Here is a 25,016-nt window from a genome sequence, read left to right as displayed (position 1 = left end):
ATGCGGGCGGGCCTACCCCAGCCCGGGACCTTGATCCTTGGCCCGGAGAAGCCCGGCGCAAACCTTCCCCTGCTGGTCTGCGTGCCCGCCGAGGGCACAGTCCACGCGGAGGGCGGACGGGGCGGAACTCCGCCCCCAGCGCGCTGACCCTGCGGGGCGCAGAGCCCAGTCCCCACAGCTGGCACCGAGGCTTCCTAGCCGGGCCCGGGCTGGACCGGGCTGGACCGGGCTGGACCGGCTTGGCCCTGCTGGATGTCACCCGAGCCGGCTCCGTCCCGTTTGGGAATTTGCCATGATGTCACTATGGGGAAGAGGAAAGCCTGCGCTCGTCCCTTCCCCTGGTACAGCACCCCCCTACCACTGCCCTCTTCCCCGGGGCCCCACTCTCTTCCACTCCGCCTCTTCAGCCCGGCTGACGGCTGGCGTTTAACCCCATCACACAGCGCTGCCCCTGCAGCTTGGTACTACCTGCCCCCCCCCCCCCCGCCTTCTCCCTTGGACGCTGATCTACGTGCCCCTTCAGGCTGGCACCGTCCGCTCCCACGGATACGAGCCCCCCCCTCCTCTCGGGTGCCGCTCCTCTCACACTGCCCCTTCCTGGGCACCGCCTCTGCCTCCCGCGGGCCCCTCCATCCTGGTACTGCGTCCTCCCGCACACTGCCCGTGTCCTGGGCACCCGCCTCTCCCCTAACACGCTCTCTCCTACATTGTCCATCCACCCTGTGCTCACCCCACCCTCTGCTCCATCCTTCTCCAGACCCTGAGAGAGAACACAGATCCCCAGGTGGCGGCGAGACGTCAGCAGCTACTCGAGTTTCTCCTTGGGCCCCGCCAGGGAAAAACGACCTCTGTACCCCCACGCCCGCCTTCCAGGAGCCTCCTCGCCAGCACCTAGACATCTCTCCCCTCGGGCCTCACCCCTTCACCTTTCCTCCCTGTCTCCACCCCGTACACCCCGCAGGCCAGGTTGCTCCAGGTGTGACTTCCTAGAAGAGGAACCCTGGAGAAGAGGAGGAGGGAAGAGGATGAGAGACACGGAGGGTCTCAGTTCCGAGCATCACGTCCTCACCCCCGCCTTCTGGGCCTAGCGTCCCCCTCCGAGTCCCTCCAGCTTTGCTTCTCACCCTCGACGGAGCAGAGAGGGGCCTTGCGAGGCCCGTCTGAGCCGCTGCCCGCCCCCCCACCCCCACCCCCAGAAGCAAGAGAAGGCGTCACTCCTGAGAGATTGAGCCCAAAGGGTGTGATTTAGACGGCTTTGCCGCCCCGGGCCCCAGGCCCTCCCGAGCCCCAGCCCCTCCCGCCCCTCCCGCCCAGGCACTGGGCGCCACCGGCCGGGCCCGGCCCATCCACGTGCCAGCGGGCCCGCCCCCTCCGCCCCCGGCGCCCCCCTCCGTCCCGGGCCTCTGCGCCGAGGGGGCGCAGCCTAGCACGTTCCAAGCGCCCCCTGCCGCCTCCCGGGTGCCCAGGAGGCCGCTCCAACGCAGACCCCCGCCCGGCTGGGCCGGCCCCTGCGGATGGGCGGGCGGGCGGAGCGGCACGGAGGGCACCGCCCCCGGCCCGCCCGCCGAGGAGGGAACGCGAGCGGGAGGCTGAGCCAGCAGCGCCCGCCGGGGCCCGCCGCACTCTGCACTCGGCCGCCCGGGCGGCAGGGACGGGACGGGTGCCGGCGCGGGCTCAGCGGGCCGGGGACAGTCCGAGCCCGAGCCCGAGTCGCTGCGGGAGGCCGGAGGGCTGTAGGCGGAGATGGCGGCCGCTGGGGCCGCGGCGGCGGCGGCGGAAGGGATGGAGCCGCGGGCGCTGCAGTACGAGCAGACCCTGGTAAGCCCGGGCGAGTCCGCACGACGCTCCGGGACCGCTGCTCCGGGTTGCCTTGGAGGCGCGGCGCCGGGGGCCTGCCCTCAGCCCGCCCCGGCCTTCTGAGCTGGGGAAACCGAGGCTCGGGGGCCTGAGAGGCTGGAGGGCTAAAGGGTGGAAAGCTGCATCCAGCTGGGGCGGGGGCCTACGGAACGAGGACGTCAGGTGCTTATCCCAGGTGTCCTTCCCTTCACCACCCCCACAGAAACACATCTTCTTTGCTCCTCCCCTTTCGCACCTGGGTTGAGGTCTTAGCACCCCACCACCCCTCCCCAGCACCACTCGCACCCTTGAACTTCTCTCTTCCCTCCCATCTCCACCACCCTAGACATTCCCTCTGCCCCCACTAAGTGCGTGGCACTACGCTGTAGGTAGAAACAAGAGTGTGTGAAAAGACGTTCAGACCCAAATTAACCCCCAGCCCTGACCCCTGGGGAGCTGGCAACCCCGCCTTGGCAGGGACCCTTAGGGATTCTCTGGGGGGGGAAGGCGGCCTGCCACCCTAGGATACAGGAGCTTTCTGGAGGATGTGTCAAGCAAGGAATGGGTGTGGAAATTGGGACCTTTGTCCATGCTAACTCTGGGTATCCAGCCCCCACCCACCTCAGGGGTGTTCCTTGACCTCACTAGAAGCAGGGGTCCTGGGGTTTTGAGCTGACTCATGGCCACCACTGTAACTTAGTGTTCGAGAAACATTTTGCCCCTTCTTGTGTCACTGGGCAGAGGACCCAAACTCTAGGAGAGGGAATGGGCCCTGTGGCTCCTCTTTACCAGCTTGGGTTGGAATTTGTCCAGGAAGGAGGCAGGGAGGGAACATCTCCAAGAGGAGGGGTCCTGGGCTGGGGCTGTGGCTGGGAGGTGCCCCATTATAAGAGAGGGACAGGATGAAAGGATGAGAGACAGGTGGTAAAGGTGGGGGTGGGGCAAGAAGTGGGGGACAAGTCTTTGGGTAGGGGGGAGGTGTCTATCAATCGGCACTGGCTGGGAATGGGGCTTTAGTCAAAGAAGCCAGGCACCTGACCTCTGAAATGGTGTGTATCTGTTGCACCAGCCACATCTCCACCTCCTTCGCCTGGTCTCTATCTCTGGAACGGATCCTCAGGGTCACGCTCTCTCTTGAACACGCTCTGCTCCAGCCTCTCCCCCTTCTCCTTCTAATCCCTTTGTCTTTCTCCCGCACACTCACCTCCCCCTCCTGCACCGTGTCCGCCTCTTTGTATTCTACTTTCTTTCTCTCTTTTCCTCCTTCCTTCTTGCCCTCTCCTCTCCTCCTTTCTCTTCTCTGCCCCTTCCTCTGGCCTCACTTTTCGCCCTTTCTCCTCTCTCTGGCTCCCTCTCTCTCTCTCTCTCTCTCTCTCTCTCTCTCTGTCTCTATCTTTCCCTCCCTACTGCCCCCCCCCCACACCAACCCCAGCCCCAACAGGAGCCCTTTGTGTCCCGAAGCTCTGCGGGTGGCAGCCGGAATCTACTCCTCCCCACCCCCCAACACACGCCCAGCTTGGCAGGTCTCGGCAGCGACTCTCCCGACTCTCACCCCAACAAGTCACAGCCTGGCCATCAGCCTCTGCCGGCCCCCAACCCACCACTGGGCTTGGGGCAGCTGCAGAGTGGGGCTGAGGCCACCAAGCGCTCTCCACCCACCCAGAGACTTGACCACTCCCAGCTGGGCTGGCAGGCTGGTGGGGCGGGGGCAGGCACTGGAGAATAGGGACAAGGGGATTAGGGTGGGTGGGAAGGGTGCAGCTGAGTTGGTCACAGGCTAGAGGCCCAGCAGGAACGTGATAAGGATTGAGGCCCCGCCTAGGCCGACTCAGCTACCCCCAGTTCCCTGAGGCCCTCATTGTTACCCTTCTGTCCTTGAACATCCTTATTCTCTGACCTTCCCTCCTCCCACTTTCGGACTGCCTAGGTTTTTCCATCTTTTCCTCCTCTGGGGCCTTCCCTCCCACTCCTCCTCCATGCTCCCCGGCAGGCCTGGGAGAAGAGGACTGATTATTCTGCTACCCTCAGCACTGTGCCCTGTACCTCAGCTGTCCCTGTCCCCTCCGGCCAGGACAGCCCCCAGAGTCTGCAGTGTGCATTGTTTCCACACCCCAAGCCCAAGTGGGGACTGTGGATTCAAGAGGAGGCATAGAATGTGGAGGCTGGGAGAAGGGGAGTTAGTGCAGTGGCCCCCACTCCGCCCACATCTACTAATGCCCCCATCATCTCTATTGCTCAGATGTATGGCCGCTATACTCAGGACCTTGGGGCCTTCGCCAAAGAGGAAGCTGCTCGGATTCGCCTGGGAGGGCCTGAGACCTGGAGGGGTCCACCTTCTTCTCGGGCTCCCCCGGAGCTCCTGGAATATGGACAAAGCCGTTGTGCCCGATGCCGCAGTGAGACCTGGGTTGGGGCAGGAGACCTGGCTGTGCTGTGCTGCGTTGACAGGGGCCATAGAGCTGCCCACTGGGAAGTTGGAGGTTTTGGGGGGAGGGGGTGCGCAGAGGTAGGAGCACTTTTGTGCTAGCCTGCCCATTCTTCCCTTCCCTGCTCACAGTCTGTTCCGTACGCTGCCATAAGTTCCTAGTGTCCAGGGTTGGTGAAGACTGGATCTTCCTGGTCTTGCTGGGGCTCCTCATGGCTCTGGTTAGCTGGGCCATGGACTATGCCATCGCTGCCTGTCTACAGGGTAAGGACAAGGACTGGCAAGGGGAAGGCTGGGAGGAACCAACCTGTTCCCTCCATGCCACGCTTGTCCAAGTATCTTGGCTACTTGGTCACTGACCGTGTTCCCCAGCCAGCCTGACTGCCCCCTCCTCAGGCATAATCACCGCCACGCCCACAGGCCACAATCTTCCTGCCGCCCCCTTACCTAGTGTGATTTTTGTCCCAAAGAATGCCCTCCAGGGCCCCCCTCAACCCCTCCTGCCCAGTTCTCTGCGATTGGTATTCCCTAGGACAGCTTGTCATATCAGTATGCCCCAGTGGCTAGGTGGGGACTGGGTGTGTGCACTCGGGCCTAGCAGCTCGTCTTCTCCCCACAGCCCAACAGTGGATGTCCCGGGGCTTGAACACCAGCGTCTTTCTCCAGTACCTGGCCTGGGTCACCTACCCCATCGTCCTCATCACCTTCTCAGCTGGATTCACACAGATCCTGGCTCCTCAGGCTGTCGGTACAATAAAAGAGAAGGGGAGGGTAGAGATGGGACCCCTTGAAATGGGCACAGCAGATGATTCTCCTGGAATTATAACTTCTCCAGGGTCCGGCATCCCTGAGATGAAGACCATCTTGCGGGGAGTAGTGCTGAAGGAATACCTCACCCTGAAGACCTTTGTAGCTAAGGTCATCGGGCTGACCTGTGCCCTCGGCAGTGGGATGCCCCTTGGCAAAGAGGTAACCTCGGGTTGGGGCATAAAGGAGTCCCTCCCAGTGGAGGAAGAACACAGACCAAGGTCAGGGTGTGTCCCTTACCCACTTACAACCTGTCCCCACCCCCCAGGGCCCTTTTGTGCATATCGCCAGCATGTGTGCTGCTCTGCTCAGCAAGTTTCTCTCCCTCTTTGGGGGCATCTATGAGGTAAAGGGGAGCCCGGGGTGGGGTAGAGGGGAGGGGTGGGCTGCCAAGGCTGTGCTGATGCCCGTCTCCAACCACCACTACCACTCTTGCCAGAATGAATCCCGGAACACAGAGATGCTGGCCGCTGCCTGTGCCGTGGGAGTAGGCTGCTGCTTTGCGGCACCTATTGGAGGTAGGCAGTCAGTGGAGCCCCCCAGCTCTGCCCTTGGAAACCCCTCCTGTGCCTCTCTCATCTGGCCCTGAGTCCTTAGGCCGGGCCCAGGCCTCAAGTGGCACTCTGCCTCACCCCCACCCAGGCGTCCTATTCAGCATCGAGGTCACCTCCACCTTCTTCGCCGTGCGGAACTACTGGCGGGGCTTCTTTGCTGCCACCTTCAGTGCCTTCATCTTCCGGGTCTTGGCAGTCTGGAACCGTGATGAAGGTTGGGGTGGTATGGGGTGGTATGGGGTGGGGGGACCTGGGGAATGAGGAGAGCCCCTGAGATGGCTCAGGTGGGGGCCCAAACACAATGTCGGTCTCCCTCTGCTACTCTTCTTTCCTTTCAGAGACCATTACTGCTCTCTTCAAAACCCGATTCCGGCTTGACTTCCCCTTCGACCTCCAGGAGCTGCCAGCCTTTGCTGTCATTGGGTGAGGAGCTCAGGGAGCCGGGGTGCATCAGAGAGGAGGAGGTAAGGAAGGGAAAAACCCCTTTTACCTCAATCCTTCTTCCCTCTCCAGTATTGCCAGTGGCTTTGGGGGAGCGCTCTTTGTCTACTTGAACAGGAAGATTGTCCAGGTGATGCGGAAGCAGAAAACCATCAACCGCTTCCTTATGAAGAAGTGAGTTGGACCTGGGCTCCTCTCTAGTCCCCTTTGGGTTGTGCAAGGGTCACAGTGGGGCGGGAGGGCCAATGACAGGTGAGATGGCAACTAGTAGTTAAAAGTGCCAGTTAAAGACGGTGCTTCATTGAGAAAATCAGCCAGTGGTGTTTCCCAGGATAATTGAACATTTAGGGTTTTATATGGATTATCTCAAAATTGGCACTTTGGGTGGGTTTTTTTTTTTTTAAGATTTTAATTATTCATGAGAGACAGAGAGAGGCAGAGATACAGGCAGAGGGAGAAGCAGGTTCCCTGCGGGGAGCCCGATGAGGGACTCAATCCCAGGACCCTGGGATCACACACCGAGCCAAAGGCACACACTCAACCACTGAGCCACCCAGGTGCCCCCAAAAATTGGCACTTCTAAATTTTTAGTCAAGGCAGTTTAGATTAAACAGTAAGACTTCCACGGGGCACCTGCCTAGTTCAGTCAGAAGAGCACACAACTTTTGATCTGAGGGTTATGAATTTGAGGCTTATATTGGGTGTAGAAATTACTTAAAAATAAAATTTAAAAACATATATATTATAAAAGAAGACTAAGCCTTCCTTAGGCTCTGGGCCTGGCCAGATGGCAGCACTCCCTAGAGAGTGTTAGTTTTCCTCCTGTTGAAGCACAGAGATGGGTGAGATTTTTTTTTTCTCTCTAGAGCATAGCTCTCTCATTTGTGACCTTGAGGGTTAGGAGTGGGGAGGCCTGGGATGTGACTTCTGTTGGGACTGACGTCCTTCAGAGAAAGGGCAGCCCACTGAACCTGCTCCCTGTGGCACCTTTGGTCAACTTCACGAGTGACCCCAGCTTTTCCCCAACACCAACCTTCACTCTAAGTCACCACAGAGAAACACAGAGGCAAAAGCTTTTCCACACTCACACAATGCGCCCTTCAGCTGGGGCTTCTGGGAGCATGGGGAGGAGTCACAGCTAGGAGGTGTCCAAGAGAGGGCTGGGGGTGGAGGGTTTGGACTTTCTGCTACCTACATAGGGAGTCTCGAGCCAACAGAAAGGCATCCTTGAGGCCATCATGTCATGAACAGCAAAGGGGATCTTCTCTCCCAACTGGGTGCTTTTATGTAAGAGCTGAGACTCTACTGTGATCTCAGCCCTGAGGTATGTGAGGGCACCCAGCCTATCACCAGTCTGTAGTAGGTACACCACCCATGTTTGATGCTGTGAAACCTACATCCCTAGACGCCTGCTCTTCCCGGCTCTGGTGACCCTGCTCATCTCCACTCTGACTTTCCCCCCTGGCTTTGGACAGTTCATGGCCGGACAGGTAAACCCAGGCAGAACGGACACTTGTGCTTTCCCTTGGGGTACATCGCTTCTAAAGCCAACGGCCTCTGTTCTCCTGTGGGCCCCTTCCCTTCATCCTGGCTGTTCCCCGGGCTGAGGCACACCTGTTCACCTATAGCTCTCACAGAAAGAAACTCTGGTCACGCTGTTTGACAACCGGACATGGGTCCGCCAGGGCCTGATGGAGGAGCTAGAGCCACCAGGAACCTCACAGGCCTGGAGCCCACCACGTGCCAACGTCTTCCTCACCTTGGTCATCTTCATTCTCATGAAGGTAGGGCTCCTTCCTTGTACATATAGCGGATGCTGACCTGGGCTTACTAGGTGCCAGACACTGTCCTAAGCACTTTCCACAGAGTCATTCCTTCTAAGTCTCACAGCAGTGCTACGAGAAAGGTACTGCCGGTAGCCCCGTCCTAAAGATGGGAAGTCCAGGCACAGAGAGGTTATATAATTGGCCCAGAGCTAGATGACAGAGTGAGATTTGAAGCTAAGCCATCTAGTTCTGGAGTCCTCACCCTTCCTTCACCTCTGGGGAATTCTGGGAGAGCTGGGAGTTTGTGGCTGATGAGAAGCAAGTTAGGCTCCTCCAGGTGGAGCTGGGGACTGCCTGAGGGTTGGGGGTGCCTCTGCCTGTTTGAACCGCCTCCTGCCTGCAGTTCTGGATGTCTGCACTGGCCACCACCATCCCGGTGCCCTGCGGGGCCTTCATGCCGGTCTTTGTTATCGGTGAGTCCACAGCCACCTCCTCTCCAAGCCTGCACCCTCCCCACCCGCTGGCCAGCCCCTCTCTGCCTGGGAGCGGGTTTTGGTCCAGCCTCAACCCCTACCCCCTGCCTGTCCCCTGTACTGAGTGACCCACTGGCCCCTCCCCCACCTTCTGACCCTCTCTCTTCCTAGTGCCCCTGCCCTCCCCCTCCACTACCTGTTTCTCTTCCCACCCCCCATCCCTGAAGGAGCAGCATTTGGGCGTCTGGTGGGCGAAAGTATGGCTGCCTGGTTCCCAGACGGGATTCACACTGACAGCAGCACTTACCGGATCGTTCCTGGGGGCTATGCAGTGGTGGGTGAGTGCTCCAGGTCCCCTTGAGCCGCCACCGTATCTGAGGTTCTGGTGCCCCCTGCTGGCAGGAACCAGCCTTCCCTCAGCTGCAGAAGCCAGTCCCTCGCTCTGTCTACACTGGGTGAACCTGAGGGTCCCTAGAGGACCATCTCTGGGTGGGGAGGGTCATGTGAGACTTGGGCAGCCTGAGGAGACTGAGGGTGGCTATCTCCAGGGGCAGCTGCACTGGCAGGAGCAGTGACACACACAGTGTCCACAGCCGTGATCGTGTTCGAGCTCACGGGCCAGATTGCCCACATCCTACCCGTCATGATCGCCGTCATCCTGGCCAACGCCGTTGCCCAGAGCCTACAGCCCTCACTCTATGACAGCATCATCCGGATCAAGAAACTGCCCTATCTGCCTGAGCTGGGCTGGGGCCGCCACCAGTATGGAGGGCTGGGCGACAAGGGGGGTGTGGGTGAGGGTCAGAAAGACCCCTCTCAGACCCACCTCCAGCAAGGTCCTCAGACAGTGAAGCTCTACGACCATCCACCTTGCTCCCTCCTAGTCAGAGCTGCCCCACCCACACCTGATCAGACTGAAAGCAGAAATACTCCTTGGCTCTTAGCCCTGGTCCCCATGACCTCTGGGGCCTTCCTTATGGCCCTGGCATGGTGGTGCTCTGGGCTACCCTCCCATCCTGACCACAAGCCAAATGCTTCCTCTCTCTGCCTTCAGGCAGTACCGGATGCGAGTGGAGGACATCATGGTGCGGGATGTTCCCCATGTGGCCCTCAGCTGCACCTTCCGGGACCTTCGGTTGGCACTGCACAGAACCAAGGGCCGCATGTTGGCCCTTGTAGAGTCCCCTGGTGAGACCAGGAGGGGATCCCAGCGCTAGGGGCATCTCTCAGGGTTGCTTCTCAGGAAGGGGGAGGGAGCAGGAAGCTCAGAACCAGTGTCCTTGGTTCTAGACGGAGCAGGCCAGCATTTGCCAGCCAGGAGTTCCCTCTGGTGTGTGGCCTATGTCCAAGGCCACACTCTGGGTGTGAAAGAAGGCCAGTGGGGGTGGGTAGGAGGACCTCATCCCCAGATCCTGAGTCCTCCCACCTGCTCTATCCAGAGTCCATGATCCTCCTGGGCTCCATTGAGCGCTCGCAGGTGGTGGCGTTGCTGGGGGCCCAGCTGAGCCCAGCCCGCCGAAGGCAGTACATGCAAGAGCGTCGAGCTGCCCAGACCTCTCCACCATCTGATCAGGAGAGTCCCCCTAGCCCTGAGACCTCCGTCCGCTTCCAAGTGAGGAGGAAAACCCCACAATCACACACACTTCCTGAATGTCATGTAGACTAATTGGGAGGGCAACACAGAGGTGATCTGGGGCTCTAGCCTCACCGGCCCCTTCCCGCCCATGCAGGTGAACACAGAGGACCCCGGTTTCCCTGCAGCCCGGGAAGAGACTCACAAGCCCCTGAAGCCTGCTCTCAAGAGGGGGCCCAGCAATGCCATGAAATTTGGGGAGAGTCCCACAGGTGAGCCTGTCCCCCACTAACAGAGCTAGAACACGGCCCCTGAGATTTTGCTTGAGCGTATCCCAGGTAAAAGGCTGCCCAGAGGGCCGAGGGGTAACACCAGGACACCTCTCCTCTTGCCCTCCTCACCCGCTGGTCCCCTCCCTCGAAGATGACATGCCCCCCGCTTTCTGCCTTGTGTTTGGGACCGCAGGCAGCATGGAGCAGGCAGGCATTGCCCTCAGGAGCCTCTTCTGTGGCAGTCCACCCCCCGAGGCTGCTTCAGAGGTGAGTAGTTGAAATCCGTCTCTTTCTTTCCAGCTCTCTGTCTCCCTGATGCTGAGACCACCTTTCCATTTACCCTGCAAAGCCTGCCTCCATTCTCCCTGCCCTCTGCCCTCCTAGATGTCAGCTCTGTCCCTGCTGCATGCCCTTCCTCTCAGCCCCACTGCTTACCCTCACCGCCCTCCCTGTAACATCAACTCCTCTTTTCTCTGGCTCTAAACAAGTTGGAGAAGTCAGAATCCTGTGAGAAGCGCAAGCTGAAGCGGGTCCGAATCTCCCTGGCGGTAAGTGCTCCCTCTCTTCCTGCAGTTTAGGATCCCTAGCCGGGTAGGGCTGGGGGCTAGCAGCATAACCCCACGCTGGGGAGCAGATACACCCACCTCGACCTCTCTTCAGCCACTAGCTGCCAACCTCCCTCCTTCTCTTCTAGAGTGACTCAGACCTGGAAGGCGAGATGACTTCTGAGGAGGTAAGGTGTGACTGGACTCTGGCCCCTCATTTTTCCTGGCAGTGTTCAGTCATCATCTTGGCTGCTGTCCCCATGGGAGGGACCGTGGGGTGAAAGGGGGCAGGCCAGTTTTCAGGGAGGTAAGAGAAGCTATTGGCCCCATCCCTCTTTTTTTTTTTTTTTTTTTTTTATTTATGATAGTCATCACAGAGAGAGAGAGAGACAGAGGCAGAGACACAGGCAGAGGGAGAAGCAGGCTCCATGCACCGGGAGCCTGATGTGGGATTCGATCCCGGGTCTCCAGGATCGCGCCCTGGGCCAAAGGCAGGCGCCAAACCGCTGCGCCACCCAGGGATCCCTGGCCCCATCCCTCTAATCCTCTCAGTCTCATCCTCTCAGATTCAGGAGTGGGAGGAACAACAGCTAGACGAACCTGTCAACTTCAGTGACTGCAAGATTGACCCTGCCCCGTTCCAGCTGGTGGAGCGGACCTCTTTGCACAAGGTAGGGTCAATGGCCAGGGGCTGGCCTGGGCTCTCAGGAGCACAGGGTGGGGATCTAGGTCTTCCCACAGCTTGGGCTCAGGCCAGTGTGTGTGTGGTAGGGGAACAGAACAGCAGAGGGTGGGCTCTTTGCTGAGATGTTTTTCAGACACATCACCTCAAAGGATGGGAAGCCAGGAGCCAGGGCCCCTTAGCCTCTTCCTGCCTACCATGGAGCCAGGCCTCATTTTTCCTCTGCTCAGCCTTGCCCCCGGGGAACTCTGGACCAAAACAGCAACAAAGACAGGGTTTGAGCTGGGTGGAAGCCAGAAGGCCAGGCGAGGGTCAGAGCCAGGCGGGAGGCTGCCAGCACCCAACAAGGCTGATACACTCACACTGAAAAAAATGGGTGAGAAACAGGCAGGATAAGAAAATCTAATAAACAAGCTAACAAACATCCAAGTAGGGGTGGGGACACTGCAGAGAAGAGATAAACAGAGATGTGAAACACCCAGTGGGGGGCTTGGAATGTCAGACCCCAGAAAGTCTGACTTAATGTAGGCCAGAAGAAAACTGGTAGGGACACAGGAAAATCGCTCAGTAGAAGGGCAAACCAGCCTGCAGAAGTGGGGAGAAAACTTGAGTGCAGACAGTTTGGAGGGTGGGGCTGACACTGGAGAGCAGAGGGGACTCTCCAGCATAGAGCAGGGGCATCATCCAGGCATTTTCAAACTTCCATGCGAAGGCAGGGAATGCAGGCAAACCCGGCAGGGTGCTGGGGTAGAAACCAAGCGTTTTAGCTAAATTGTTGACAGATTGGACGTGTGAGCCTCCAAGACACGGGGGCTGCCAGCAGTGGAGGAACACTCCCAAGGTCTGCAGCTCTGGAGGTGCAAGCTGTGCCTAAGAGCCAGCCTATCTCGGACAAGAAGGAGCTAGGCCAGAAAGAACAGGGCACAAAGATACAGAAAAGCAAAAGGTAATTAAAAAAAAAAAAAAAAAAACAGCAAACGGCAATAAAGGAACTTATAAACCTTTGGGTAAAGACCTCAGATCAAAGTAGGGAACTACAATGCAATTGCAAGAAAAAAATATATAGGCCTGAGAATACACTAAGTTTTTATTTAAAGCCTTTCTCCCTAAGACCACTGCAGTTTTTCTATCATCTTACTTAGTCCTCACATATCCCATAATGATGATAGGGATAATAACGCCATTTTTTTTTAGTGTTTGCTGTGCGCCAGGGACTTGCTAAGCTCTTCACATGTTTAATCCTCACAACTGGACTGTAAAATAGATATTGCGATAGTCCAGTTGTATAGATAACACTGAAACTCAGAGAAGTTAAGCAAGTTGCCCAAGGTCACACAGCTAGTAAGCAGCACTATCAGACTGGAATCTAAGACAGTCTGACCCAAAAGCCTAGGAACTTAACCTCTTTAATACCCTGAGAGACTGAGGCAGTGAGGAGGTCACTTGCCCAAGTCAGTACAGCAGAATGAAGCCCAGAGCCCAGATTTCCTGGCCCCAATCCCAGGATTCTTTCAGAGGGCCGTGTTGTTGTCCCTCTCCCGTCAATTCACTGTTCCCAAGCCCAAGATGTGCAGGCCCTCCAACAGGCTCCCTGGTGTCTAATTAAAGTGAAAAAGAACAAAGTAGGTGTTTGTTACAAACTTAAAAATTAGAGGAAGAGAAGAAGCCTTTGAGGAACTGGCTAACAAAAGTACAAAGAACTGGAAGTGATAAGAACATAAAAGATTAGAATTCAAAATGTCCTTGCAGGCCTGAAGAATCAATTAGTAGTAGCCCAGTCAAGTTCAGGAGGAGAACATTCAGGCTGAGAGGGAATCCACTGGAAACTATTTAGGAACCTGGGAGACTAGAGCTGGCCAGCCATGGCAGCTAGATGCCACATTCATCCTGAGGCCACCTACAGACAAGCAGTGGAGGCTAGGGTGCCAAAGCTAGGCCAGCTGGGCTCTACCCAGATCCTCCGTCTGCCGTGCATTAGGTAGCTTTGTAGCCTTGGTGAATTTCTTAGCCTATGTTTCACTTTCCTTATCTGCAGGATGCGGATCAGAGTGCCTACATCATAGGTTTTTCTTTGGATGAAGGACTTGATACAGGAGATTTACAACAGTGCTGGCCATAGTAGGAGTTCAATATATGTAAAGGACACCGAGAGGTGGACAGCAGGGTGACTTGAGAAGGCAGTGTAGCCAGGGAAGGGTTGAAGTGTGTAAGAAATTGAGGTCTTCAGGAAAAGAGTGATTATGGGAGGCTGGAAGCTGGAGTGCCTGGCTGAATCTGAGGCTGGAAGGACCGGCTGGGATGGCCTTGGGAAGGGACTTGTGGCCATTCTGGGGAGTCTGGGCTCTTGAGAAAGCTTGGCAGAGCCAAGTTGGAGGGGAGACCAAAAACAGAACCAGTGAGGGGGCTATGGCCTGGTCCTGGTAAGGATGGTGAGGGAGTCCGACAGCCAAGATGTTGAGGATGATCGGCAGATCGGCAGCACTTGGTGACTGCCCAGGACCAGTGGTTTGCAAACCAAAAGGCATATAAGCCTGCCAGAAGCTCATTCTCATTAGGATTGTGGAGAAAAAGAAAAATCCAAGGAATGATTTAATAAGATGCTTGGAAGAAGATAGAGGGATTATTAAATCATAAGGAGACAAAGCTACAGAATTACTGAGACAAGAAATCTCATAATAAAGATCTGTTTCCCTCTGAAGTCAGATGAGGAAATTAAAGGAAACGTGTAGCACATAGGATTCAAGTTGGATATGAGGAAGTACTTGCTAACCACATGACAGTTACGATAAAGGTATTGAAGGAGCACAGAAAAATTTAGTCTACAACTGAACTTCTGCCTTTAGAAGTATTGTCATGCCTTAGCTGGAGACTTAGGAAAGTTCTGGAAGTCCTCTAATAAAAAATTTAGCAACTGTTTAAGAAAATATTTTTAAAGCTTTAAGATGGTTATAATGAGTGCTGAGTAACTGGTACTCAAAAAGCTGGGTTATTAATGCCCATTTTGATTCAAACACTAAGCCAAGAGGCTTACAAACTCACAACACTGCAATAAGTGATAGGCCCCAAACTCCAGGAACTGCTGTGTCAGTAGGGTGTTTTTCAAGACATCTGGCCCAAGAAAATCTACTTAGACTACAAGGGGAACTAGTTGACAATTTCTGAGCCCTGGGGATTATTACATTTGAAAATTGAGGCAAGAGTCCAAAACAAGAAAAACATGGGAGGATGTGGATAGCTGTTACTTCCCTGGACTTCAAGCTACATCTCAACAGCACTTGGGATGCTGCTTGGGCCCCAGAAAAGGCAAACTGTATGCAAGACAGTGCTTCAGGCCATGACTGAAGTGTCAGAGCCAGGGTGAAGGGACACTTTAACTGCCAGACAACTGGAGGCAAACGGGAAGCATGTGTCAGCCACAGAGTCCAGGGCCAGTACCCTTAAAGGATATGGAACCTCCCTCCTAGGTACCTGTGTGACTGATTGGACATCTGCACAGGACTGGGGCTTTGCTTCCTCCTCCTGTGGTGTGTTAAAAAAGCTCCTTCTGGAGCTGCAAAGTCCCTTCACCCTGAGCCTCATGCTGCCTCTCCCATAGAATGGGTATCATACTTCCAACAGGACTGAAATCAATGGCTGACTTCAGAATGACCTAGCCCAGTGCCTGGCCAATCATTAGATGTCACGTTTGAACAGTTGCTCTCTCCTCCATCATCCTCCTAACATGGGACAAAGAATCCTTTCTCTGTTTTTCCATCAACATAAGCAACATAAAGATTCCCACCACCAAGTTTCTGAGGCCTGGCTGCAGAAACATTCTCATGATTCTTTTCCCTCCAGTGGTCATCCCTTCCACCCACCATCTATGGCACCCCTCCTGTTCCCCACTCCACCTGTCCTGGGCCCCTCTGGCCAGTAATTTAGAACTGTCCCCTGGCGTATGACGTCCAGTGTGTTTTCTCCCAACCCCGCAGACTCACACCATCTTCTCACTACTGGGAGTGGACCATGCTTATGTCACCAGTATTGGCAGACTCATTGGGATTGTCACGCTAAAGGAGGTGAGATGATAATAGCCATCAGACCATTTCTGCTTCGAAAAAGTCATGTAGGCTTGTGTCCAGCCCACCTGGGGGTGGAGTCTGAGCAAGGAGCTCGGAGTCCGTGCACCTGACCCTCTCCCCTTTCCAGCTCCGGAAGGCCATCGAGGGCTCTGTCACAGCACAGGGCGTCAAAGTCCGGCCACCCCTCGCCAGCTTCCGCGACAGTGCCACCAGCAGCAGCGACACAGAAACCACGGAGGTGCATGCACTCTGGGGGCCCCGCTCCCATCATGGCCTCCCCCGGGAGGGGAGCCCTTCTGACAGCGATGACAAGTGCCAATGAACCCCTCAATGGGTGGCCTGAGATGACAGTGGCCATGGCTGTTGGCCCATCCTGAAGCTCTCCTATTCCTTCTGCCTTGGGAAAGGAGGCAGCTACACTAAAGGCTGGAGCCGTAGCCCCCCTTCCAGGCCTGGGGTGCTAAGTTCTTCCTCCTGGTTCATCCTACCTGGAATCTGACCCAGTGCCCACCTGCAGCAAGTATTCCATGGGCAGGAAGATCAGCATCCCCCTGGCAGGATAGGGGTGGAGTTACTTGACCCCTGAGCCCCCTCTGAGGGGGAAAGGGGTAGAACTAAGATGGGTTTATACTGGAACCTCCTCCAATGACCAGATGTATATAGAGATTTACAAAGATTTTTATATTAATTTAATAAAACAAATTCTTAAATAGAACAAAATAAACACCTAATGAGCCACTTATATATAGAATGCCTGTGCCCATCAGCTCTTGTTCTTACCTTGGGCCCTCTTATCTGCCAAAGCCTACAAGGCTCCAAATTCTGCAGCTACCCACACCCCCCTACAGCCCATCAAACTCCAGAGCTCACTGTGTAGAATACAGGATCTACAGAGGCCTCCACTGCTTAGTTATCAATACCCTAGCTGGGGCAGAGGCCCTCGGTATTGTAGCTTTGGCCTTTCATTCAGCCAAGAAAGACACTACACTCTTCCCTCCCCAGGGACAGACACTCCCACATGACTGTCACTTGTTGGCACGATTCCTGCTCCTGCCCCAGCCGGGCTCAGGCATCAGCAGACAACTGCCCAACCACCCGTGTGGCCCCCTTGTGGCCCTTTCTGGAAGAACATCAAAGTCCCAGCTCTGTAGCAACCCAGAGCCTCCCCTTCCTTCTCCCAGCTCCACTCTGAGAGCTCTGTGAATGGGGCAGGCAGGCAGGCTGTGAGCCGCTTGGACTCTGCCCACACACCCTACAAGGGGCCAGTAAAAGGGTAGAGGGCACATGATTTCATCAATCCAGTGCCTCCCAGAGAATATCCGACTGAAAGAACAGACCAAAACCCCTCTTTCTTTAGGAAAAAGAAGAAGATTTAGAGATGATGGAGAGGCGAAGCACAGCACGAGCCCAGCTAGGCGAGGGGCCCTTGGGGGACGGCTCAATCCTAGGCTCCAGGAGGGTAAGAGCCAGCCCGCCCTGGGGTAGGGGTGATTCTATCAAGCACTGCACATGGACTCAGAGGTGGAGAGAAGCAGAGAAGAGAGAGGCATGGGGGAGGGGGAGGAGGGGCCGGGCTCCCTCCCATTCCACCCCACAAGGCCCAGTCACAACCACCCCCTTCGGGGTTCACATCATCCAAGGAGGAAATGTGTATGTGGCGTTTTTGATTTAAGAACATGAACATCACTGTCTGCCACAGCTGTAGCCATGCCCCAGGGGCCCCGGGCAACCCCCGGCAAACCCCAGGAGTGGGGGCAGGACATGCGCCCCCAGCCTGGCCCCTGCCTCCTCTCCAAACACTTTCATGCAAAACACACAACGGAGGAGTGAGTGCTCCCAGGAGCCCTCTAGGCTTTGGAGCTCTGCCGGAAGCCTCCAGCCCGCACTTGGGCACAGAGGCTCTGCCCCCAGCAGCAGCAGGGAGACACATGCCGCCACCAGGCATGATGTGGGTCACTGTTCCTCCGGCTGTGCCTCATCCTCGTCTAAGGACACCACCCCAGAAGAAGCTACATCAGAGGCTTGCCGCTGCCGTTCCCAGCTGCCCACTGGCGGCGGACAGAGAGGCTGACAGTCCTTGCAGGGGGCTGGCTCCTCCTCGGCGGGGGAAAGGCAGGACTCCATGAGGGGCGAGTTGTAGAGCGAGTCCTGGGCCTCCAATGGGCCCAGGCTACGGAAGGCACTTTCCCGGCTGGGGGGCAGTTTGGCGAGGAGCAGCTCGTCGCCCAGCAGCTGGGAGGCCAGGCGGGCTGGGGAGCCCAGCAACCCGTCCTCTAGGCTGCACAGACTGGAGCACAGGGTCTCTGGGGACACGGTCTGCGAGCAGTCGCTCTCAGGCTCCACAGAGCCCTGGCGCATAGGCCTGGAGAATCGGTGGCCCGTGAAGAGGTCCTGGAGGTGGGGCCCCAGGGGCAGCTGCCCAGCCATATCTGCAGAGGGAGAGACAAGAAGAGAGCCCTATTAGCCCCATTTCAACTGGCCAACCTGGAAGCCACGTTCTCCCCACACCACCCCTAGCACTGGGAGGAGCTGAGTAACTTTGGGCATGTCACAACATCTCAGTGCATCCATCTCCTTTATGGTAAATTGGGGAATCTATTATACCTACTTATGGGGTTGTTGAGAGAACAAAAGAATACAGCACACAGTAAGAAAGCAATAAATGTGGGGATGCCCTGCACGGCCGTGTGCTGGTGGCTCACACACAAGGGGAGCCCATCCAAGGCAGTGAGTGAAGACTGGAGTTCAGCCCACCCTTCTGCTCACCAAGCAGCATGGCCTAGCTTGGGGCTGTGCCCGCCAGAGAAAGAGGTGCTTTTTTTCAAATTTGCACAAAGGTTCTACGTGGGGTAGTAGTGGCCTTGGATAAATGTTAGTTATTATCATTATACCAGGAGTCAAAGCAGGCCTGGAACTCAATCAACAAGAACATTTGTGGTTCAGGGCTCTGTCTTGGCCTCAGGCATCCCAATCAGTCACCTCTGGACCACAGCAGAAGTCTAATGTATTGCCAGTCTGCTCTGCTGTACTGCCCTTGGAGAATCTGTTAATTAGCAGGAAGGGTAGGGGCTGGTGGAGGCAATCTTCAAAGGCAAAGAAGTATCGGGGGTGGGGTGTTGTGAGGCATGAGCCCAGAAGCTACAGAGAAAGTCAGCCATGTGTTCTGGGAATGGGAAGATGAAAGGAGGGCCGTGCACAGCTGCACAGCCCCGCAGCGTCCCCTCTCTCTGTGAGCATCGGCCCAGAGAAAGGCCCAGAGGCAGGTCTCGGATGGAATTCGAGGATGCTGAGCCTGAGCCAGCATGGCCCTGTGGGCAGTCCAGGCCCAGCACGCCTTCCTGTTTGCCTGGGGCCATGGCCCTGTGAGGCACTATGCTGCCGCAGCTCATCTGTGCTGCTGCAGCTGGCCAAAAGGCCGCCCAGGAAGGGAAAGGCAAGGCACAGCAGACTCTCCCAGAGATGCAGCTGCATAGAAGGTGTCCGTGAGGTCTCTGGACTACACGGCCCAATGGCCCAGAGAGACAGAAGGCTCAGCATGTACATGAAAGGAACTCTTCCATTTCCAGCTGCTGACTGCTCACCCAGGAGCATGGAGAGCCCTCTTGCCCCCAGACTGTCAGCGACTGCGTGGCCAGGGTCTGTTCCCACCCTCCCCTTCCAAAGGCTGAGCTCTGAATCACAAGGCCTCTCAGGCAGTCTCACCCCAGCTGGGGGTCCTAGCATTGCCTACCCCTTACCTGAGTCAGTTCCTCCAGTAAAGTCCTCATCATAGGATTCATCAGTGGAGTCCTCACCATCCACTGAAGACCACGCCCGAAGCTTGGCTTCTGCAATGGCAAATTGCTCAGCCACTCCTGTCAGGGAGGACAAATAATTTATTAGCAGAGAAGGTTCACCAGCAGAATTCGTTAGCTGAAGAGCTACGACGACGAGGGCTCAGGTTGGAGACAGGAAAGAAAAGAGATGGGCGTGTGGAAAGAGCATCCCAATGACAAACGTGTAGCTGACCCTTTCCTGTCCCCACCTGCTGCAAAGCGAGCCTCTTGTTCACCCTCACTGAGGTCCGAATAGGAGGAAAAGGCTGATTCCAGGGCAGCAGGTGAATCACTTGGCTTGCTCCAGCCCTTCCACTCAATAAGGTGAGCCACTCGGCCCTGGGCCATGGCCGTGGGCTTGGTCACGTGGTCCTTCACCACCTGAGAAATACCTGCAGGTGGGGCAGAAGGAAGAAGCCTGGTTAGGGCACAGGCCAGGGAGGGCAGTGCAGGGTGGTGGTAGCTAGGGTCCACTCGTGCCTTTGGATGGGAGGAGGGAGCTGAGATTCCTCTGAGAAGGGGAGGAAGAGGGAGATCCCAGCAAGAATGCACAGGATACAGTCCCCGGGGGTATGTGCAAAAGGAAGAAGGAGGGACAAAGTGGGCCAGAGGTATGGCAGGGCGGGGTGGTGGTGGTGGGGGTTGCGTACCATGCAGGGAGGATCTGGCCAGTGCAGCAATCTCCTGGATAGTTAGGGCTCTCCGGGACTTGGGCAGCATCGCGACTGTGTCTCCAACATTCACCTTGGGTGACAGCATCAAAAGGTCAGTGCTCCTCTGACAGCAGCATCCCCCTACATGCCCATGGCCCACCCAAAGTGTCAAGGGGATATGGAAGCTGGGAAGGGAATGTCAGGGCAGTACTTAGGTCCCAGTGGCCACTGAGATACGTAAGAGGGAGAGTAAGAAGTCAGGATCAGCAAGCTATGTCCTCTAAAGGAGCAACAGAGATTCAGGCTGACCCAAAGGAACAAAACTGTAGCTACCACCCCCACCGTCCCAGCTCCCAGAGGGAGGGAGGGAAGGATGGATGGAGGGAGGGTGGGCGGTTGGGAAGTCAAGAACCATGGAAGGGGGCCTTTGAGAAGAAAAAAGGAAGGGATGCCATAGGGAATCCTATGGCATCAAGGACTTCCCCCAGGTTCTCTCCTCTTTGCCCCTCTCCTCCTCTCAATCTTCAGACATCCCAATCTCCTAGCTGTTTCTACAGCCTACCACAAACTCAGCATGACCCAAACCAAACCCAACCCCTTTTCCCACATCTGGCCCTGCTTCCTGACTTCCTTGCACTGCAACACCCAACCACTCTGCCCATTCAGCCTAGTTCCCAACCTCAGCATTACCATGAACTCTCCCTAAGCTTTTCTCCTCCCTGCTGTTCCCACTGCCACTGCCCTCCCTTCCTTGAGCCCTCAATATCCCAGGTCCAGATGAGCACCATTGTGCCCCCTCAAGCTCTTACAATTCCAGGCGCTTCTCTCAGCCTAGAACTAGAACGTTGTGTAAGTGTTCCTCTCACTCCTCCCTAGAGCTGGCTGGCTCTCATCTTTCAGGTCTTGGCTGAAACAACACTCCCTCAGAAAGGTCTTCCTGGCCATCCTACCAGGTGTCCATCCTCCCTCTGTAGCAAGTCACCAACCTCTATGAACATACCCTGTGTGTATAATCATGGGTCTACTCCATGTGTTTCCCTATCTCTCATTGGTCTCCCTTACTGGTCTCTAGCCCTTGGAGGAATTTGGTCTCTTTTGGTCACTGCTGCACTCCAGCATTTAGCACAGTGCCCAGTACAGAGTAACCTTTCTAAATACATAGGCTGAATGAATGAGGCAAAGTATAAATGTAAACAATTTTCTCCAGAGTGCAACTGGTCACATGTCCCTATTTAAAACCTTTTCCGGGCTCCTCCACTGCCCAGTGAAATGCTAGCTTCACAGCCAGGCACTGAAGGAGCCCACTCTGTGAGGGCCTGCCCCTTTCCAGGCCTTGGAATCCACCATCTGATCTTCTCTGCCCAAGAAAACCCCACTTCCACCTTCCCTGTCAGCAAACAGCCCTCCTGCCTCCAGCCAAAAGAACCCAGCTCTCCCCTGGGCTAAGAACGCCATCCTTGCCTGACAAAATGCTCCCTACCATCTAAGGCCTGACTCAAGTGTCGCCTCTTATGTTTTCAGTACAGTTTTCTCTGTCTCTTCAATACCCCACCCCACCCCCACCCCAGCATTGCCCTCGCATCTCTCCTGAGGGATCTCGGGATGGCAGGGCCTGACTCTGATTTACCTGGGCTCCTTCCTCCACTTGGCACCTGGTTCAGTGTTCCCTGGCAAGCCTCGCAAACGTTTGCCTCAATGAATGAATGAAATCGGAGATACGTGCCCCCTCCCCGGAACTGTCTAGCTCTCCAGATCAGGTTCCCACCCTTCACAAGAAGGGCCCCACCTGCTCGCTCCCTTGACCTCAGGCCCACCCTCTGCTCCCCTCCCCCTCCCTCCCCCGTCTCAGTACCTGGCTTACAGGGGCCCCAGGGTGGCGCCGTTAGCTTCCGGCCAGGCCTGGGGGGAGGAGCACCTGCTGGGTGTTTCCTGGCTCGCTCTCCCTCCCTCCCCTCACTGCCCCCAGCCACCGCCATCCGTGCCGGCGCTCCGCGCAGCTGCGGCCCAGGCCCAAAGAAAAGGTGTGTGTCTCCCTGGCAACCCATCACCATGCAACAGGGTCTCCCGGGATACGGCCTGGGATGCGCTGACGTCAGCGCCCAAGGCGCGAGCAAAGCCCGCCCGCTGGCTCCACGCCGAGCCGAGCAGACCGGCGCGGGGGCGGCCTTGGGGCCCGGCCGGCCGGATAGCGCCTCCGCTCGCAGGAAAAGGGAGCCAGAAGCAGGCTGGCGAGGCGGGGGTGGGGGATACAGATCCCCTTCATGTGAATGCGGCCCCCCTTCCCCCTACCAATACCAGGGGCCCAGCACCTCTGGCAAGTCCTGGCTGTCCACGGAGGAAGGGCGGGAGGACCGGCTCCAGCCTCGGAGGGTCCGAGCAGATCCCAAGGAAGATAGAGAGAGGCCCCGAGGAAGTTCGATCCACTCCACAGCCCAAGCAGGGTCCGAGGCCACTGAGGGGTGGGGGAAAGGCTGTTCACCTGGGCTCCCACTTCTGTCAAAATCCCCATTTTCATCCGGCGCTGCCGTATCATTCTCCTCACCCCTCCCCCACCTCCCAGGATATCAGCAACCACCTGGTGCTCTCCACAATTCTGAAGACCCCTATCCTACATTCCTGACCTTCAGGCCCCTGGGGCCACTGTGTGGCAGCCCACTGGGCCCCTTCCTCTGGATGTATTTTGCCATCAGAACTCTAGGGATGAAACCTAAACTTTCATAAATTCTGAAAATCTTGGGTTTTTCGGCCAACCCATTCATTCATCTTGGAAAGCACACCACGTTCTTCCACCACCACCACCATCACCACCGCCATCCTTCTCCCCACCACCACCTTGGATCTTTTACAGGCTTGGTGCCTTCTTTCTCTTGGTCTTTCCTCTCGCCAGCATCAGCTGGTATGCAGCTCTTTTCTCTTCTGACAAATCCATTATTTTTTCTTACTTTCACCCCCTCGTCCCCTAAAGCTTTTTTCCTGATGCCCTGTCTGGCCCCGGCCTGGTTGTTCCTGTTTCATCCTGGTTCCCAAGATCTAAGCCAGAGTAATTGTCCTTTTGCCACCTGAGCATCCTACTTCTCAGCTTCCCCTCACCTCCCAGATCACATCTACATTCCCTGGTCTCACCTCTGCGACTTGTCTGACAAGTCCATCGTCCTCCAGGCCCTTCACGCTGCCACAGAAACATTTTGCCCAGCACAGAAATCATAGGCATGCTGGCTGTGTTGATGCAGAGAACCAAAAGCCCAGAACCGCTCCAGGCTCAGCTCCCAGTTCTATTCTTATTTTGGCTCCGGATGCTGAGCCAGTCCCCTCCCCACTTGGAACCTGTGCCTAGTCACATAAGGAGAAGACTCCTTCCTCTTGGCTTTGAGGAGGTGGGAGTGCAAGGGACCCAGCAGAGCTCTCTAGAGCTCAGGGAGCTGAGGCCCTTCCCCTAGACAGTGCCAACAGGCAATGTACATCACAACTGACCTTTAGCTGGAGCAGCCGTCTCTGTCCCTGAGCCTCAGCCAGCTGGTGGTCCCCAGAACTGCTACCAACCAGAAGGAAGACACAAGGTTACAGGCCATCCCTGGCCCCCAGCTGGTACCTAATCAGGGCTCTCAAAGCCAGTCCTGAGGTCAGCCAAACCCTCCCCTGACTACAGGAGAGAATGACTTCCTGAACTCCAAGCTTTAGCAGGGCCAGAGGGATCAGAGCAGTCTGCTGCTTCTCAGCTTCAAAAGTCATGAGGTTAATTTAGGACTACAAATCCCAGAATTCTTCATGGGAACCCAAAGAAAGTACAAATCTCAGCCAGAGTCTTAGCTCCAAAGAATCTTAAGTACAAACCACACTAAGACCTGTATGACTAACCACCTGCTCTGAAAGCCCAGGACCCATACCAAACCCAGCCCTCAACCTCACAAGTGAGTCCCCGCCTGGCCTTAGGCTTGGAGAAATCCATGACCCTTAGGTAGGCTGGTGGACCTCAGATGCATAGCGCTGAGGCCAGGCCCCAACGTGCACCACCATCCATAGGAACCAAGATCCAAGCAGCAGGGATCGCCAGTTGTAGGAAGCCCTAATGGCCTCTCTGTGGGCTCCTCTTTCCCACCACAAGGTAGGATGATTTTGTTGGGAGTGGGGGAAAGGAACAAAAACAGTTATTATGGTGATCATGTGCTCACAGGTGCCCCAAAGGGGGCCTCAGTCCCCTTCATCACTCATCTGATTCTGAAGGAAGCAGTTAAGTTTTAGCCAAAAAACTCCATAGTGGGGTGCCTGACAGGCTTTGCAGGCTACCTTCTTAAGGGGGTTGGGGCACAGCTTAGGAGAGGCAGGTTCCCAGCAAGGGCCACTCCCAGGGCACGGGAGAGGAAAGGTGTGGGCCGCGGGGGCGGCGGGTGTGTGGGCGTGGAAGGCCAGTGGCCGTAGACAACTTGCCCCTCCCAAGGCTGTGCGCGCCTCCTGCCCCCCTCAGCGGTGTGAATCCAGGCGTAAAGCCTACGGGTCTACACCGCAAAGCCCAGAAGCAGGCAGGCCGTGGGAGCGAAGCCGAGTCGATTCAGCCCCCTCCCCGCTCGGCTCGCTCCCTCCTCCGGCCGGGCCCGCCTCCCCGGTGCAGGCTCCTCCCTCTCCCCGACACCGGCCCCCTCCTCAAGGCCCCCACCCACCGGCGGCCCGCGCACCGGGCAGCCGCAGCCCGACTCCCCCACCGGAGCCTGGCCTCCGCCTCTTACCCTGACCCGCCGGACTCCGAGAGCCGATGCAGCCCATGGCCGGGCACCCAAGCACGCTAGCCCGCGCTCGGGGCCCGGGCCATCGCCTTGCAGAGGGTCGGGCCGCGGCCGCCGCCGGGGAGGGGAGAGCCCGCGAGAGGGGAGGGGGTGGGAGCCGCGTCCGCCGCCGCTCCCCGGAGAGGGAACCGGGCCGGTGACGTCAGCGCGGGGGCGTGGCCACCCGCGTCACCACCCAAGGCAGGCGGGGCGAACGCGTCACGGCCACGCAGGGGCGGCCTGGGGCCGAGTCCGGAAACACCGGGTCCTCTCCTCCCAGGCCCTGGGGAGCCACCCTGAGGGAAGAGGGTGCGCGGGAGCTCATGGGCGCGGGCTGCCCGGCATACCGCGTTGGG

The 25,016-nt window shown here is 56.9% G+C and overlaps 2 protein-coding genes across 9 annotated transcripts; one reads left to right on the top strand and one right to left on the bottom strand.

The window, feature by feature from the left end:
- The first annotated feature begins 1,659 nt into the window (after positions 1-1,659).
- Positions 1,660-16,186, top strand: CLCN2 (chloride voltage-gated channel 2). 2 transcript variants are annotated; one of them, XR_012021811.1, is made up of 24 exons: positions 1,660-1,818; positions 4,076-4,232; positions 4,394-4,525; positions 4,881-5,009; positions 5,097-5,230; positions 5,337-5,414; positions 5,508-5,586; positions 5,711-5,836; positions 5,961-6,045; positions 6,136-6,237; positions 7,469-7,553; positions 7,692-7,847; positions 8,233-8,302; positions 8,530-8,640; positions 8,851-9,064; positions 9,357-9,490; positions 9,742-9,914; positions 10,033-10,147; positions 10,341-10,414; positions 10,636-10,695; positions 10,842-10,880; positions 11,245-11,363; positions 15,346-15,432; positions 15,563-16,186. XR_012021811.1 is itself a non-coding variant. In XM_072807655.1 (24 exons), the coding sequence occupies exons 1-24, from the start codon at positions 1,744-1,746 to the stop codon at positions 15,755-15,757; spliced, it is 2,715 nt and encodes a 904-aa protein (XP_072663756.1). In that variant the 5' UTR covers positions 1,660-1,743; the 3' UTR covers positions 15,758-16,186. The 2 variants fall into 2 exon arrangements, 1 of the variants encoding a protein (XP_072663756.1); XM_072807655.1 differs by having other exon boundaries at positions 11,259-11,363.
- On the bottom strand, positions 16,096-24,817 carry FAM131A (family with sequence similarity 131 member A). Of its 7 annotated transcripts, XM_072807658.1 has the most exons (7): positions 24,625-24,817; positions 23,375-23,435; positions 22,213-22,355; positions 19,901-19,994; positions 19,460-19,642; positions 19,173-19,289; positions 16,096-17,864 (listed from the first exon to the last, which is right to left on the bottom strand). In XM_072807658.1, the coding sequence occupies exons 4-7, from the start codon at positions 19,968-19,970 to the stop codon at positions 17,389-17,391; spliced, it is 846 nt and encodes a 281-aa protein (XP_072663759.1). In that variant the 5' UTR covers positions 19,971-19,994; positions 22,213-22,355; positions 23,375-23,435; positions 24,625-24,817; the 3' UTR covers positions 16,096-17,388. The 7 variants fall into 7 exon arrangements, with proteins under 7 accessions (XP_072663759.1, XP_072663758.1, XP_072663760.1 ...); XM_072807657.1 differs by lacking the exon at positions 23,375-23,435 and having other exon boundaries at positions 24,625-24,815; XM_072807659.1 differs by lacking the exon at positions 22,213-22,355 and having other exon boundaries at positions 24,625-24,775.
- Positions 24,818-25,016: the final 199 nt, after the last annotated feature.

This window comes from Canis lupus, chromosome 31 (assembly GCF_048164855.1).
Source record: "Canis lupus baileyi chromosome 31, mCanLup2.hap1, whole genome shotgun sequence".
Lineage (NCBI taxonomy): Eukaryota > Metazoa > Chordata > Mammalia > Carnivora > Canidae > Canis > Canis lupus.
Note: the sequence above shows the minus strand (reverse complement) of the source record. Positions and strands in the feature narration are given on the sequence as shown.

Bases quoted from the DNA above. Each gene is read 5' to 3' on its own strand.
- FAM131A (XM_072807656.1), bottom strand. From the start codon at position 23,114: ATGCCTATGATTTCTGTGCTGGGCAAAATGTTTCTGTGGCAGCGTGAA. The intron at 22,356-23,026 runs GTGAGACCAGGG...CCCACCCCTCAG, and splicing joins TTGTCAGACAAGTCGCAGAG to TGGCCTCGGACCCTGCTTGG. The intron at 19,643-19,900 runs GTACGCAACCCC...CCCCACCTGCAG, and splicing joins GGCCAGATCCTCCCTGCATG to GTATTTCTCAGGTGGTGAAG.
- CLCN2 (XM_072807655.1), top strand. From the start codon at position 1,744: ATGGCGGCCGCTGGGGCCGCGGCGGCGGCGGCGGAAGGGATGGAGCCG. The intron at 5,010-5,096 runs GTACAATAAAAG...TAACTTCTCCAG, and splicing joins CCTGGCTCCTCAGGCTGTCG to GGTCCGGCATCCCTGAGATG. The intron at 10,696-10,841 runs GTAAGTGCTCCC...CTTCTCTTCTAG, and splicing joins GGGTCCGAATCTCCCTGGCG to AGTGACTCAGACCTGGAAGG.